General features: G+C 39.0%; 1 protein-coding gene across 2 annotated transcripts in view; it reads left to right on the forward strand.

Moving 5' to 3' along the window:
• SLCO5A1 (solute carrier organic anion transporter family member 5A1) overlaps nucleotides 1-16,551 on the forward strand; it is a 79,260-nt gene that overhangs the window by 27,776 nt on the left and 34,933 nt on the right. For both annotated transcript variants that reach the window (XM_071554376.1, XM_071554377.1), the window contains exons 2-3: nucleotides 8,559-8,691; nucleotides 14,640-14,872. In XM_071554376.1, coding sequence (XP_071410477.1) covers nucleotides 8,559-8,691; nucleotides 14,640-14,872 — 366 coding nt within the window. The remainder of the gene's footprint in view (nucleotides 1-8,558; nucleotides 8,692-14,639; nucleotides 14,873-16,551) is intronic.

The raw sequence follows: 16,551 nt of genomic DNA on the forward strand, positions 1-16,551 counted from the left end.
AGAAAAGCTGATTTGCTTAATTATCTGATCTGAGAATTTCTCCATGCATTGTGTCTAAATTCAGTTGACCACACTGATAGGAAATTGCACTCAGAAACTGCAGCTGTTTTCATTAATCTCTTACAGCAGATAGGTCTTTTTCAGATTTACTTACTAACCACAGGTCCTTCTTAGTAATATTATCAGCATATGTTTATTTATAGGTGAATATAAATAGAGAAAAGACAGATTTTGAAGAAAAAACCCAAACAATATTTGTGTGTTCCAAACAAAACAGTTGCCCCATGGGTTTCTACTTCCATAGTTCTCAGGTTTTAGGAATAAAGAAATAAAGACTCACATTTTAAATACTAGAGTAGTTTTTCTTGGGGCAATAATTTCTTAAGCCAAGTATCTCTAAGGCTGACATAGCATCGTGTAAGGGTAAGCCTTTCCCCTGTTATTTTCAGTGTTTTCACGGTTTGGGTTGTATGCATACACCTGTTGGTAGTGTAACCAAAAGGCAAGTGCTGAGTCTGTGAATTTCTTGTTGTAAGTTGAATTGCTTTGTGTAGGGTTTGAAATTCTGCAACCAGCAGAAAAAGAACTGGCAAACTTAAACAGTAAGCCTTGGTCAACAGAGGCTGAGAGAAATCCCATCACTAAGGTTCAGACAAGGCCTATTGATGTTCAGCCATGTTGATCAGCCTGTCTCCTGCTGCAGGACAAAAAGATGGACTTAAGGATGAATGTTATCAGACCATGTTGAAACCCTTTGTTTTCTTCCCCCATGTAAATTCCTGTTATAGAAAATATTAAGTTGCATAACCCCCTACTTAACATATGTTACCATAATCCGTCCTCCTTACTAGCATGTCCTGCCTGCAGGACCCTTAAATTGCATGTTGCATGTTCAATAAAGTATTCCAGTTTTTACCCCCAGGCTGGGATCATTAGTTTTTAGACTCTTACAACTTTGTATAGAATCTCTGGCTCCACGGCATAGCAAGTGACTTGGAGCAGCGTTGCAGTAACAGTGTATACAAGAGGTATACTTTGGGATAAATAACTTATTTTAGCTTGTTTTCTTTGGTCTTATTTTCCTCAGTTTTTATCATGATATTAGAATTGGATCCAGTGGAAATGATTGTAATGTTTTAGAGTATAACCACAAATGGAGAGTACAAAGCATGAAGCAGCTTAACTGTTTAAATCAGGGAATGGTATCTGTTTTGATCCAAATGATAGCTTAGTTATAAAGCTGTAAGAGAAAAGAAAAAATCTAATGCTTTTCATCTGGTGTTGACAAGTCATTGGACATTTTTTATTTAATTTAACTTCCAACATTTTTAATGGAGTAATAAGCTGGACCATTCCTTTTTGTTTGCATAGCAGCATTTAAAATTTAGTCATGCTTGTCTATAAATTTGTTTTCCAGATCTGTGGAATCTACTTGTGACAATAGTGACAAATAGATTCTATACAAAGATCCAGGGAGACTACTGAAGTAGTTTTGTTGCTCTGTTTATTGTTTTGAGTGGAACACTGGATCTGAGAGGCTATTAAAGTCGTGGTAACACTAATACATTTTGAAAGGAAGTGATTTAAAGATTTGAACTGGACATTATTATCTGAACTTCAGTGATGCTCAAAGCATTGTTTTTTCCTGAGCAAATAACCACATTAAAGAAAAATCCTAAAGCATGTATACATAGGCTTCGTTGTATGTTCATGAAGAAAAGAAGGAAGTGAACCAGTTTCCTGACTTAAAAGCTTTTGAGAGGTCTGCCTGACTTCTCACAATTCAGTTTTATGTCCTCAGGCTGAAAAGAGTGGTTAAATCCTATGTTTTTTGGAATAGCTTCTGTGTGGGTGAATTTAGATAGAATGAGGAAAATATGGCTTTATGAATGGGAGCAATGTTTTTTTGAAAGCTGCTTTATGCTTGCTGCTTGTTACCCCATGATGGTGCTGGGACATAAAAGGAATAGGGGAGAGCTGAGACATGTTCCCCATTGAAACCTCTGCCTATCAGCTTTTTAGTGTGGGGAAGGAAAAACTTACTCTGTACCCCAGGGAAAATACAGTGCTGCTTATTTTCCAGTGACAGCATAGCACAGCTTCCTAAGGAAATGTGCTGCTGGTAGGACTGGGGAGAATGTTATGCTACCATAGCATAATGGTGCTTCTTTTACTTGCAAAATCCCAGGCAGTAACCCTGTGACTCTTTTTTTTAACATGAAGCCCTCTAAATTTCATGACACATAAAGCTGCAGGATTATATAAAGTTCAACTTGGGTGTCTGTTAAGAGTTCACCCCTCAGGTTGTAAACAGATAATCTGTAAACACACAGCTTTTCCTGCAAATTCACGTGAATATTTTCTTGTTGTTGTGTTTATTCTCCTTTGGGCTGTTTTTTTTTTTTCAGAATGAATGGTGTTCAGCAGGTAGGACACTGAGTTATTTCTTCAATAAAGTAAATTATGCTTCTGGACTTCCCACTCTACTTTGTGACTATAGGGGATACATTTTGCATCCTGAAAAGTCTATTAGAATTGCTGTACTATTCTTTCTGACAGGAAAAATCATGCATATACATACGTGTATATATGTGTATAATATACCTTCAGAATGCACACTGGAGCTTTTGCAGGATTTTTCAAATTCTAAACTTCCATCGAAAATAGAATTAAGGTCAAATTCTGGTTGCCTTACACATGTATGAAATAAACAGTTATACTGTGGTGATGTGCTGCCAAGATTTAAACAATGGGGTCTTTCAGAAACGTTCCTCCTTCTCCACTGATAAACTCTGTGTGGTGACATGTGTGTGCACACAGAGATGAGAGGGACTGAGCAATATATGCCTTTGTTTTTACTTTTTAAACAAAGTGGCTTTTTTTAGAACCCAGAAGCCAGAGAGCCTATTGTAGCTCACTAATGTGTAGTTTCTGTTCATCTGGGCACACTGTGTGACTTGTGACTTTAATTGGTACTAGCATGGCTAATATAAAGAGGCACAATCAGAGGGTTAACGTATGCAACATATGTTATATATTCCCATATGTAGAGCCTGTTGAATTTGTCATTTGGTGTGACGAGAAGAGAAAAAGGACATTCAAAGTATTTTTATGACCTCTGTCTCATTATTTTGTATAGTGTGGGTAAATTAAAACAAAAATAAAATCTTTGACATCAAAGTTAATTTATGCATGTTATGTGAACACAGAGATTTTCAGATCCATAGAGGATTCAGCCCATCTTATTGTAGTCATAAAGATTACGCTGCAATATGTGTACGTAAAGCTTTCTCCTGTTGAAGAAGAATCTCCTATGAATAAAAGCAATAGACAATACAAGAGTTTTTTCAAAGGTTGTTAGAATGGCAGTATTCATTGAAACGTCGCAGGATAAACTTTTTATTGGAGAAGAATGGCATTGTTTAATCTTATTTTTGCATTGGTATGTAAATTTCATGTGTAATTAGGTTGCTGTTTCTTTGACTCTCTCTCTTCCATCCAACTCTTAGCTGTGATGACAATTTGTGGCTAAGTCAGGCTAGCCACAGCCACCTACTGTTTTAAAACTAGACAGCCTTGGTAGTTTGGTGTTGTGTCTGAGATAGTTTTCCATGCAGAGGACATAGTCAGTGAGGCAAAGAAGCTCCTCACGTGCAAAACTTCAAAAGAATTAAAATAGTCATGTGTGGATGTTATGGGGGAAAATGGACACTTAACTGTGTCTGAAAAAGGGTATTTTTACTTATCTATGGTCCGTGTCAGAGGTAGAACTATGATCTGAAAGACTGGGTTTGGACAGGCTGATAAAGGCTGTCCCTCATCACTGAGAAGGTACACCCAGACGAAGAGGCATGTTTGGTGATGTAAACTCTTCCCCACAATACTGAGATCTTCAGAGAAAAGGGAAACTTTAAAGAATCTGCAAAGTCTTCGGTATTTGAAATTGTTTTGTTTAAAGGCCATGTAATTTTAGTAAACCAACCTGTGCTTTCCTTTGAAGACTTAGGATCCTACGTCACAGCAGCAGAAAGCTGCAACAGAGTTCTGGGGAAGAACTTTTGCCACATCCAGTTTGAGCTGGTTTTGTTGAATGTCATGAGTAGTTCTCAGATGGCTGTAAGTCAGCCTGAGATAAATTAATAATGGCTAATAATGCCAATATTATGGGTTTGATCCTCATATGGGCCACACTCTCAAGAGCTGGACTCCATGATTCTTGTGGATCCCTTCCAACCCAGAATATTCTATGAAGTTAGTTAGGAGTGGGTGACTCACAGATGTGCCTTCCTAGAGAGACCGATGTTCCCAGGGGATTGGACCCCATGACTTGCCAGCATTGAATGTGCATGGCTAATGCACTAACTCGGAGGGGTACAACTTTTCATTTCAGTGTAAACCAATTAGAAGAGAATCAGATTAATGTTGTAGCCCATATGTCTATATTAACAATAGTTTCCTTATTTTACTTGTTGAAAATGATTTATTGTTTGCAGTAGAGCTTTAACTCCTTGAATGTACATCACCTCTATTTTAATCATGGGAAAGGATGTGTTACTGGTATCTTACAGCATAGCTTTTTATGACATAACAAGTTGGAAGGCAACTTGTAAATCTAATCCCCAGTCATAAAAGGCAAATCCTGGATTTTCTTAGGTGCAATTTAAAAAAATCATCTGGATACTCTGTGTCCTGCCTCAGCATCACTGCACTCCAGCACATTCCCTGATAAAAATGTTTGTTAATTCTTTTGAAACGTCTCAGCTGGTGAGTCAGTGCAACTCCATAGATCAAGATCTCTGATCATGGCCTGAAGAGGGAGGACCAGAAGGAGCTAGCTGAAATCCCATGCAGGAGGCTGAAAGGAACATGCTCCTACATAATTTACATGTTTTAGAACCTTTTTCATCCAGAAGATGGAGACCTCGTGTTCTGAGTGGAAAAAATTATTAAACAGTTCTCTTTATTTGTGAAGCAGGTACGGTTTTGATGATACCCTAACTGGATCTGTTTCCAGTTTAGTTTTCCTTCCATATCATCCAGTAATCCTGTGGCCTATTTGGGCATCAAAACTGTACATAGCTGTGAAGGCTCCTACTAGAATTTCAAGGATCCAGGATGCTGGAGTAGCCTGCCAGGGTGATGCATGAAGATAGCTCTTCCTTTACTTCCACAACAAGGTCTGGAAGGTTGTGGCAGATTTTTTCAAGTACCTAATTTTGAAATGTTAAAATCTTATGCTTACCATGCTCTATCTTTAGTCCCATGTAGAAGATCAGCATTTTGCACTTGGTGTTTAATTTCTGATAGTGACCATTATTATGTGCTGAGCAAGATGCTGCAATGTAACTTAAAAGGCAGTTATGGAACTTGTCTGCTCACATTTCCTCCTGCTGTTGACGCAGAACATGGAGGCTCTGTGTTTTTGAAAAGATTCTGAAAGTTGCATTTTGTCTGTAGGTTATATTAAAAAAAATCTTGAAGCCTGAACAGCATACAATAATTAAAAAATATTCCTGAAATTGTCGACACCACTTCCTCCTCTAAAGGAGCACAGTGCACACTGTTACTTTTATCTTTACTGTACGCTGTTTCTGCTTACAGAGAAAACCCTCTTGAAGTTTTCAGGTGTACAAAATGTGCTGTTTGGGTAGTGCTTCGAAGCCTAAGAAGTTGCTACATTCTGCTGATTTCAGTGGTGGAACTAAAGTTGAATCAATGCAGTATAAAGTATTTTTTCTGAATACTGAAATGAATAGATTAGGTCACTCTTTTACTCCCTTTGTGTTTCCTCTGTTCTTAGAGGTCTGAGCTTGCTGTAGCTGTTTGAATCAATTTTCCAAGCAAACATTTGTAGAAAAAATTATTATAGTGGATGGAGGCTGTGGGAGTGTGAAGGTTGGGTTCATTTTCCCTCCTTGTGATATGAATTTTGCAATTAACAGTTACTGTGGCATTTATCTAACCACTTGCTGCTAAGGAGCAGCATTTCAATGTCTGATGGAGCATTTTAGGCATACTGAGAATTGTTTACAATCAGTCCAGGAGGGAACATGGCTGTAATAAATTTAAATAGTGAACACAGTTCTGAAAACCATTATGCCAAAAAGACTTCAGCAAAATCTAATTATTTAAAATTGGAGTTTCATAAAATCCAAAAATGTGTTTATGAAAATATAGTTTAAAAGTAACTTAAAAGTGGTAAGTGTGGAAGCATTTTTTACTATAGACAGTTTTACCTTCTGTGGTAGCTTCTGTGATTTTTTTTTCTCTGCAGTATAGCTCTCAGCACCCCCTTTTTACTTGTGAGAATGCTCTTTTTCTTCTCTTATTTCAAAACATAAGATGAAAATATGCAAGTTACTCTGATTTAATCAGGCAGATTTAGTGATTTCTTTTTGCTTATTTTATCCATGAGATACAACTTAGTGTAATTGATAATGTGGAAACTCAGGCTTTAACAACCCAGTTATGCTGCTTCTGCTGCTGAAGTCTAGGATTCAGCATGTCTGATTAAGGATGTGACCAAAAAGGATGGAGTCTGCTTACTGCCTTGGGGAGTGAGTGGTCCACAGTAACCATGTGGACACAGAGAGTTGTTTTTTCATGTGCTGTGAGAGGATCTGCAGCAGCTGAGCAAGTGTTGCTGTGCTGCTGCAGCTTGAATTTCAGTGGTACAATGTATGTGGGTGGACAGCAGAGACCATCCCTTCTGCTCCTTTGCCTTTCATGTTTACAGCAAGACAGTATGGGAAACAGGGCAGAAACATCTTAAAAGGGATGCAGAATGCATAAAGGAGGGAAAGAGATGGATTAGGGAAATGGAATGTGATGTACTGGAACAGAACAGAATAATAGAGCATTCCAGTTGGAAGGAACCTACAGCAATCAGCTAGTCCAATTGCCTGACCACTCTGGGGCTGCTCACTAGTTAAAGACTGTTTATTAAGGGCATTGTCCAAATAACTCTTAAACACTGACAGGCCTGGGGCATCAACCACCTCCATAGGAAGCCTTTACAAGTGTTTCACCACCCTGTCCATAAAGAAGTCCTGCTTACAGTCTAAATCTCCCTTGGTACAACTTTGAACCATTCCCACATGTCCTGTCACTGGATACTAGAGAGAAGAGATCAGCACCTCCCTCTCCACTTCCCCTCTTCAGGAAGCTGTGGAGAGCAGTGAAGTTGCCCCTTAGCCTCCTTTCTCCAAACTAGAGAAGGCCAAATTCTTTAGATATTTCTCATAAGGACATTCCTTCTAGCCCTTTCACCAACTTTGCTGACATTGTCTGGAAATGTTCAAGGACCTTCACATCCTTGTTAAACTGTAAGGCCCAGAACTGCACTCAGTGCTTCAGGTGAGGCTGCACCAATGCTGAACACAGCAGGATAATCACCTCTTTTGAGCAGCTGATGAGGCTGTGTTTGATGGACCCCAGGAAGGAGTTTGCCTGCTTGGCTTCCAGGACACACTGTCAATTCCTATTGAGCCTGCTGCTGACCAGCACCTCCAGATCCCTTTCTGCAGGGCTGCTCTCCAGCCACTCCGCCCCCAGTTTATACTTGTGCCTGGTATTAATCTGTCCCAGGTGCAGAATCTGGTATTTTGACTTGTTAAATTTCATTTTAAAATCACTGCCCAATGCTCCAGTCTATCTGGATCCTTCTGCAAGGTGTCTTGGCCTTCAAGAGAGTCAGCAGCACCTCCCAGTTTGGTATCATCAGGAAATGTAGTAATAGTGCATTCAACTCCTGCCTGTAGGTTGTTGATAAATATATTGAACAGAATTGTCCCTAAAATTGAGCCGTGAGGAACACCACTGGTGACTGGTCATGAGCCAGTTGTCCCATTCACTGCAACCCTTTGAGCTTTGCCCTTCAGCCAGTTCTTTACCCAGCACACTCTGGAGCCACTCTTCCCACAGTTGTCCTGAAGGATGCTGTGAGGACAGTATCAAAGCATTACTAAAAACCACATCCGTCACCTTCCCTTCATCCACTGGGTGGGTGACCTTGTCATAAAAGGATATCACATTAGTTAAATGGGACTTCCCTTTTGTGAGCCCATGTTCTGTCAACTTCTGAAATAGGAATAATTGATTTCTTAATTTCAGTAAATTTTAATACACAGTATTAGATGATGGTAACTCAGTTGGAATGTTGTCCTTTGCTCTTTGATATTTCATATAATTTTTATACTTTTCTGTTTGCCTTCCATTAGTTAGATTTTTTCTATTTATATATTAAATTTTTATTTGCTTTAAAAGACATGTTACCAAATATGAAAAAATTTATCCAAGTCAAATATGCTTTCCATCCAGAATACCAAAGTAGTATATATTCCATAATTTAACTGAAAGCGTACAGAAAGCAGTAATTTCCTTATCAATATGTGACTTATGCAGAAGTTGCTGCCTTGGTGACAGAAAAGGGCCCTGAAGGTTTTAGGGTGCAAAATTTTCTGCTTTAAGCAGCATTGTTTATTTTTGGGATTTATGTGTGAATAACTCATGAAACATTAATTTTGTTGATGTACGACATTGACCTTTTGTTTCCTCAGCCATCATGTACGTAATGGGAGCACTAGGACCTGCAGCTGGATACTTGCTAGGAGGACTTCTTATTGGTTTCTATGTTGATCCCAGGACAACAGTTTATATTGATCAGAGTGACCCCCGATTCATTGGAAACTGGTAAGAATCAAGCATTTTTCAAAACTCCTCTCTTAAGTTGCTGGTAGGGAATTTACACAGATTGGAAAATTGTATCCCTTGAGGATTTTTTTAAGGTTGCAGAAGGCCAAGGAAGGTGATGTTTTTGTTGATTACTACATGCTAGCCTCTGACAGAGAGGAGAAGTTTGCCACAGAATTGCACAGGAACATTGCATGGAAACTTCCCCACTTTGGCTGCTCCTGGACTGTCTCTCACCACAGTGGACGCTGATTGACAGTGCTCAGCACAGGGAGAGCAGGAGACCATGAAGGACACTGCTGCCTTTTCTGCTGCAGCATGAAACACTGAGCTCTGGCTGCCCAGATGAGAAACAGTAACCAGGACAAGGAGATGGGGTGGGGTCAGAACATGCCCTTTCCAGTCTTTGTTTCTCAGGGTGATGGCTTGTGTTTAGGCAGCAGGTGATGTAAACCATCACTGTAGTAAAGAGTAGGTTTCCACCAGTATGGAGGTGTAACAGCCATGTGCTAACTGATGTCTTCAGGCAGGCTTTGAGATGTGGCCTCCTTGGAAAACGTCTCTTTGAGGAAGCAGGTCTTGAGGAGGCTTTAACTGCCTTTTCTCAGGTAATTAAATCTGCCTTAAAGTTTTCTTTGAAGCCCAGAAAGGACTGAAGTTCATTATCCCAGGAAGAGATCTCTACTTTATAAGTGTAAGGTGCAATGTCAGTTCTCATGCCCTGTGTTAGTTACTGTTTGTCACTGTGCCATCACAGTCAGTCTGTGTCTGTTTCTATTTATTCTGCAGTGATCTCTCCTGATGGTTTGATGTGAAAAATTCTCTCTTTGGAGTCTTCTTAAACCTTTGAAGATTTAGTCCTGCTTTAATTATCTTACTTAGTCCAAGAGCATTGCTGCTCAGGACTGTCTACCTGAATTTTCAGTGAAAAAAGAGCAAACTTGAGTACTGAGTGTGGCCTTGGGGTTAATGATTCTGTACTCTCATGTATCTACTGGCTTATCTCACTAAAAAGATTTGTCCTGTCAAGGTGCTGCAGTGTCAAAAATTTGCTTTGACTATTCTATGATAAAAGACTTGAAATCAAAGCAAAATACGATACATTCTTTGCAAAAATATTAAGTTTCATCTGTTTTTAAGGACAAGTCAGAACTGCTAATCAGCATCTGATCAATACTTTTTGACAGAAATCATGAACAAGCCCATAAATGTATTTGTTAATTGAACTCAGTGGGGCTGTATGAATGTGGGATAAACCTTTGTAACGCAGCCACTGATATGACTGCCTTATCATGCGGGTATACCTGTGTGAGTTTTAACTCAGACAGCTCCAGTAAAAGTAAAATAGCCAAAGCAGCACTGTCACATCAGTTTTCTGCTTCTCAGACCACGTGTACCAGGCTCTGTGCCACAGCAGATGGATGGCCATTTCTGGTTTAAAGCTAGCTTGGATATATGTGCAGTGTCGGTGTAGCCACATGTGCAAGAGAGGTCGGGCAAAAAAATGCCTGTTCTTGCTCATGTATTACAAGTCTAACCATCCTTCCTATAAAGAGTGGGAGGGATGGATGCACAGTGCCAGAGCTGGAATCCTGGCATGCTCTGGCAATGCTGACACCACCAAGCCCCATGGCAGAAGTGGTGATAAGTCACCTATTACAACCATTTCTGTGGGGAGGATTTTGAGATGGAGGATTTTGAGACCAAGCCTTGCACGCAAAATAGTAGAAAGAGTCTAGTTTGTGTGTTCAAAAGATTTCAGGTAAAATTGCTGAATAGAGTTTATGTATCTCCAAGGTATAACATCAGTTGAATGAGTATCTTGATGATTTCAGCTTTGCACAGGGGTGCCAGTAGAAGTGATGAAAATACGACTGAAGCAATGTCAGGAAGTCAGCTGTCATAGGATCCCATCAGGCGAGTCATATTCTAGGCAGCATAGGAAAGAAAAATGTCGTTCAGAGTTTCCTTATGCCATCATGCTGATTAAATCTGTAATGTTTGGCTTTCTCTGAAGGGTGTTCCAGGTTCTTTTATTCCTTTTTCATTTTTTACTATCTCAGTTTTTTCCTCTCTTAAATTTCTAAGGACTATCCCCTGCTATCAGATCTCTGGTGATTTATTGCGGTGGTCTCTCATAAAAATTTAGTAGCATTAATAGCATCTGCATCTTATTCTCTTTTCTCTTTCAGAAGGTGTCTCTACCAGTTAAAATGAAGGTTGTGAGGGTTAAACGTTTGTCCCTTGCCAGTCACTGACTGCCTAGTTTCAGATAATTCAGGAAGCATAGACTTCCATTCCACTGAGATCTGTTTTCTGATACTGTGACATTTTCTCCTTGCGGGGAAATGCTGCATAGTCAAGTTTATTTTTATTTATGCAATTTAACAATTTGAAATACAAGAGTAGTTGAGCACTTACTTCTGCTGACACATTTTTTAAAATGTGGTTCTATTGAGATAAGTTAATGGGAAGTAATATATGAGATTTCTGAGTCTTGTCTCCTTTGAAGTGAATTAGTGTCTTTGATTCCGATCTTTTCTTTATTAAAGCTGTAAGGTTTCTAACGTAACTTATCATGGGACCTTGTGAAAAATCCCCATTGTTAAAGAAGGTAATGATTACAGACAAAATAGTGAGTACAGTAACTATGACATACGGCCTAAATAAAAGCAGTATAACGTATTTTTTTACTTAAGCTGTTCTTTTCTAGTAGGTCTGTGAGAAGCCACATAATTTGGTTTATCTCTCATGAAACCTGATTAAGTAGTTATTTTTCAGGGTTATTTCTGATCTGATTCTCCCTTGAGTTTTAGAGGACTTGCGTTTGTGCTCCTGGGTTTTGCACACCTGGGCTTTCTGTAGGTTGCTCTGGGCTAAATTACAAGCCAGCTCTCTGTGCCAGCCCATCAAGTGTTTAGCTGCTTTTTTATTCAAATGTAGTAACTGAAGGGATATCTGTTAGAAATCATTCATCATGGTGTTGTCTTTCAGAGCTGTTAATGTGCTATATAGGGACCTTGTTAGTTGTGGAGTAGCCCTTGGCCATCTGTCAGGTACTTTTTAACAAATTTTCTTTTGCTGATGCTTTTCTGAGTGTTTTCCTGGTACTGAATCTGTTTAATACTTGGGTCTTCCTATATAGTCTTTCATCAACATTCCACACAAGAAGTTTAAAGGAATTCCTTGAGCACTGTCTGGTTCTTCCTTAACTTTAATTGCTTTTATTTGAGATCCTAGGGCTTGTGCGGATGCCTTTGAGGTATTCTTCTGCATATTTTCTTTGACTTTAGAAGACAGAAAATCAAGGGCTTTTTAATTAATACAGATCCTGTTCTGACCTCTCAGTTTCCCGTTGTAGGTGTCCTTATTTTTTTTGATAGCATCTTTTGTCTGTTTTCCAATTCTTTGATATTTCTTCAGGAAGTTGTGAAGTGTAGATGGTGTAGATAATTGCATCCAGTGCTGCACTTGTGACATCTCCAGCATTCAGTATGCTATCATAATGGTCCCTTTGGATTTGAATTTCATCTCATGCTACATTGTAGGCTCCTTTGCTGTTTCCTCCTGAATGGGTAGTTGCAGATTTCTGCTTATTATTGCTATAGATTGTTTCTTTGATCGATGCCTTTGCAGCTTCTGTCTTTGAGATCCTGAAAGGGATGTTACTACATTTATATACAGTCTTCCTATTTATTCCGTCTGACAGTGCTGACTAATCCTCCTAAAAGTCTGCCTTCTAATCCATGTATGTTATCAGCTAAAATGAATGGAGGATTTTATGCTTACATAATATCAAAATTAGTCAAAACTTTCAGTCACTTATATTTGCTTTGCAAAACCTTCCCCTAAGCTTCTTCTAACTAAAATGGTGTTACACATGGCTGTTTGTTTGTTGTTTGCCTTTGTATTTACCATACAAACAATTACACATGCATATGAATTTGCCTTCATTGAAAAATAGTTTGCAATATATTTGCATTACAGATATGAGGACAAATGTTTTTTATTTCATGTGCAAGTAATCCTGTCTTCTCTGAACCTTTAAATGTTTAAAGTTTGAGCATATATAAATAATCAGTAGTGTAAAGCTAGTACAAAAATATGTAAAAATTGTTCTTGTATTGAATTTGAATGGCAAGGTTTTGGTAGTGGACGGCCCCCAGGTGTGGCTTCTGTGAGAAACTGCTACAAGTTTCTCCTATATCTGAGGGAGCCCATGCCAGCTGTTTTCAAGGGGAGACTGGCCAAGATTGACACCAGTAGTTATGGTGGTAGCACATTTGGGATATCATACTTAAGAAGGAGGGAAAAACCCACTTGTGCAATACCCGAATTAGTCAAAGGAGACCCTTCTATGTCCTCCATTGGAGTGATACAGGGGGCTGGTTCAGTTCATAACACTTTGTCTCTGTTGCACTTTATTCCTAACACTTTCCCTGCTTCAGTGTGGCGTTCCTTCCATAGGAGACAGTCTGTCATTAACTGCTTCAGAATGGGTACATTCCATGTGGTGCAGTCCTTCAGAAACCAAATGCTCCAGTGTGGGTCACGTGTCCTGTCTGAAAACCTACTCCTGTGTGGGCTTTTCTCCTCAGATCACAGTTTCTGCCAGGAGCCTGCTCCTGTATGGGATTCTCCAGAGGCTGCAAGTGGATATCGTGGTCTTACCCTAGGTCTGCAGGGGAATCTCTGCACCTGGAGTACCCTCCTTCTCTTACCTTGGGCCTGCAGGGCTGTTTCTTTCATATTTTCTCACTCCCCTCTCACAGTTGCTATGCAGTTTTTTCCCCCTTCCTTAAATAAATTACCACCAAGATGACACCAGCATTGCTGATGGGCTCAGTATTGGGCAGTGCCCCCACCTTACTACCAAAACCTTGTCTTGCATGGTACAATGAGATAAGTCGGTAGTGAAAACTGCACTTTCAGTGGGTGAAACTGTGTGAGTAGATTCTGAAGTTGTCCTTTTTTATGGAACCATCTCTGTGAGGTTATCCATATTTCCCTTAGTCTTTCATTGCCAGAATTCAGACAGGAAATTGTGTTGTCTGATAGTCTACCATCAGCCTTCTGGCTACTGACTGTAGGTAACTCTAGAGTACTTTCTAGTAAGGCCCTTTTATCCATCTGTGATGCTGTGGTAAAGTTCATGAAACTTTTTTGGGTGCAGGGAGGAGAACTGTATGCCTACAGCCTGAAGACCTGTGTCCTGTATGCCATATGTTGTCCCTTCTGTGGGTATGTCCCAAGTCACTCCCTGGGAGCCAAGGGTTTGTTTCAGGGTTGTTTTTATATCCCGTTCTTATAAGACAGAGGGAGAGAAAGTGAAGGGCTATTTCAGGTTGTGGTCACAGAACAGAACTGCAGAATTTTGGGCATAAACTCTGGCATGAATTGTTGCACTACAGTTGTTTTACAATCAGGCTTTGGGAGCTCTTCATTGTTAAGGCAGAGAGTTGGACAGTCAGGGCAGTGAGAGGTAGGCATTGCAAAGCTGAACAGACTTGGCCCTGATGTATCTGTGTGGACACTTTATCTTCTTATGCCATGGATAACCTTTTTTGTGTTCTCCAGAGGAATACCGTATTTCTTTACTGGGAATTACCTAAAAAAGGCAAAGTAAAAGTGCATATCTACTTCTCAGCACTTGGTATTAAATAATTACCAAAAATGAAAATTTGCAGGAGCTTAGAGCTGACACTATTTCATAGTATTTGGTGGGTTCTGAATAAATAACTCCCTCAGTAGAGAAGCCAACAGAAACTTCTTCTAGTTAAGAGGTTTAGTGCAGTGAAGGCTCTCCCTCAGTCCAGTCCTTTACCTGTAGCATCAGTGTTTCATATTTTGCAAATTCCAGCCAGTGCAGCCTCTAATAACCACTTTGATTTCTTTTTATTTCATGTAATGTGTTGGCTTTTATTTCTATTCCTGTTTCCTGGCATTAGGTGGAGTGGATTTCTCCTTTGTGCCATTGCAATGCTCCTTGTGATCTTTCCCATGTTTACCTTTCCGAAAAAGCTCCCTCCTCGACATAAAAAAAAGAAAAAGAAAAAGAAAAAGAAGATGAACTCTGATGATGTTTCAAGTGATGATGATGTGATGAAAGAGAAGACAAATAGCAAAATACAAGCAGACAGTGCAGTTCCTGCCTCTATGGGATTTGGAAAGAATGTTAAAGGTGAAGTTTGTTTTTAATTTTGAAATGCTTTAAATTTTGTATGCGAAGTCATCTCAATTCTCTAAGTGTAATTGAAGGCAAAATTTTGAGATCTTGTAATTAATAATGTATTTTGCTATTGCAGTTTTAATAGATCTAAAATGACATCTTCTAAAATGACAAAATGCAGTGATGAGTGTGGGACATGCATTTTCTTAAATTGTTGATGTGTTTTTGTACCTGTAACAAACAGGAATGCTGTTTTCTATAGCTATAGGACCCCTATTACCAGATGTATTTGTGCACCTTGCAACTTGTAGCTGTCCTAAGTGCTTTATAAGTTGTCTTTCGTAGTAGAAGTGCTCTTCTTCAATATAAGTGAAAGAAAAAAATCTGGTATATGAGTTCAATTACATTCACACATTTGGGTAAATTAATTGAGAAAGATTATTTGTTTCATATACCTTTTCTGTCTTTTTTGTGCTGCAAGCTATTCTTATTTTACTCAAGAAGTAAACCATTGATCTAAAATCTAACAGTAAGTAGTAATCATTGTCAAATTTTCAGGATAAAAAGGGACTGTTGATAAAAATTAATTAATGTGAAGCATATACAATTTAAATTGAGAATTAATGTGAAGCATATACAATTTAATAGACTTAACAGTATTGTAATATTGAATAGTGCTGTTGAGTCTTTGGATTGCATGATGCAAATGCTGGTTGTGCCATTTTGTGGTAGCCTGATGAATATAATGGGACTGGGGGAAACCATGAAATGTTTATTGTACCATTACACATAATTTGAACTCAAAACTTTTAAGTATTTTTTTGTTGACATGGACATCAGTGTTACTTTTTAATTGGATATCAGTCGAGGATATAATGATTGGCAGACTTTTTAATATCACATTATTGATCACTCTGTGTGTTGAGTAGATGAAGTATAGCAAAACCAGCTGATTTTAGACTAAAGTGTAATTCTGAGTAATATTTTCACATCTGCATACTGCTTTGTGCTACACTCCATTTACATGGGTTCTCTCAGGGTACCTAAAAGCTACTGTTAATTTCAGTGGAAGTAAAGAAGAAAGTAGAGATGAGAAACTGCTTGGGATGATTTTATTAGCTTACAACCCAACATCTTAATCAAAGCACAAAGCAAGCACAGAGCAAGCAAGGTGAACCTCAAGGACCAGATCTTTCAGACTATAGTCCTCCTTTGCTGACAAAGTAGTTGAAAAAGTGGTGAAGCAAGAAAAGCCTCTTCATTCTGTCTTTGAAGGCTCTTTTTTCCTCTATGTTTGTGGATCCCTGTACATAGTATTTTCTCCTCAATCCATAAAACTAGTTATGTGTTTTATCTGGCTTCAAACCTACTGGCCGCTGATTAGCAGAAGTAGTTCAGGGTTACTCCTGCCAAGATTTTCCCGCTAACTTAGGGACGTGAGAAAGGGGAGACCAGTCTTTGCCAGATTCCTTCCTGATCATTGATGGCAATGTCAGAGCAGAGACTGCTTCACCCTGCTGGTGTGCCTGGCAAAGATGCAGCTATACAGACAAACTCTGCATCTGGATGAATTTGTTGATCCTGGTTCTCTGTTTTTGTGCATAATTTCCCCTCCCAGGTCATGTCCTTACAGGCACAGCAGATACAGAGAAAACAAGTATTTGCTTGGAAGAATATTTTCTAATGCCTTT

This window comes from Pithys albifrons, chromosome 4 (genome assembly GCF_047495875.1).
Source record: "Pithys albifrons albifrons isolate INPA30051 chromosome 4, PitAlb_v1, whole genome shotgun sequence".
Classification (NCBI taxonomy): Eukaryota; Metazoa; Chordata; class Aves; order Passeriformes; family Thamnophilidae; genus Pithys; species Pithys albifrons.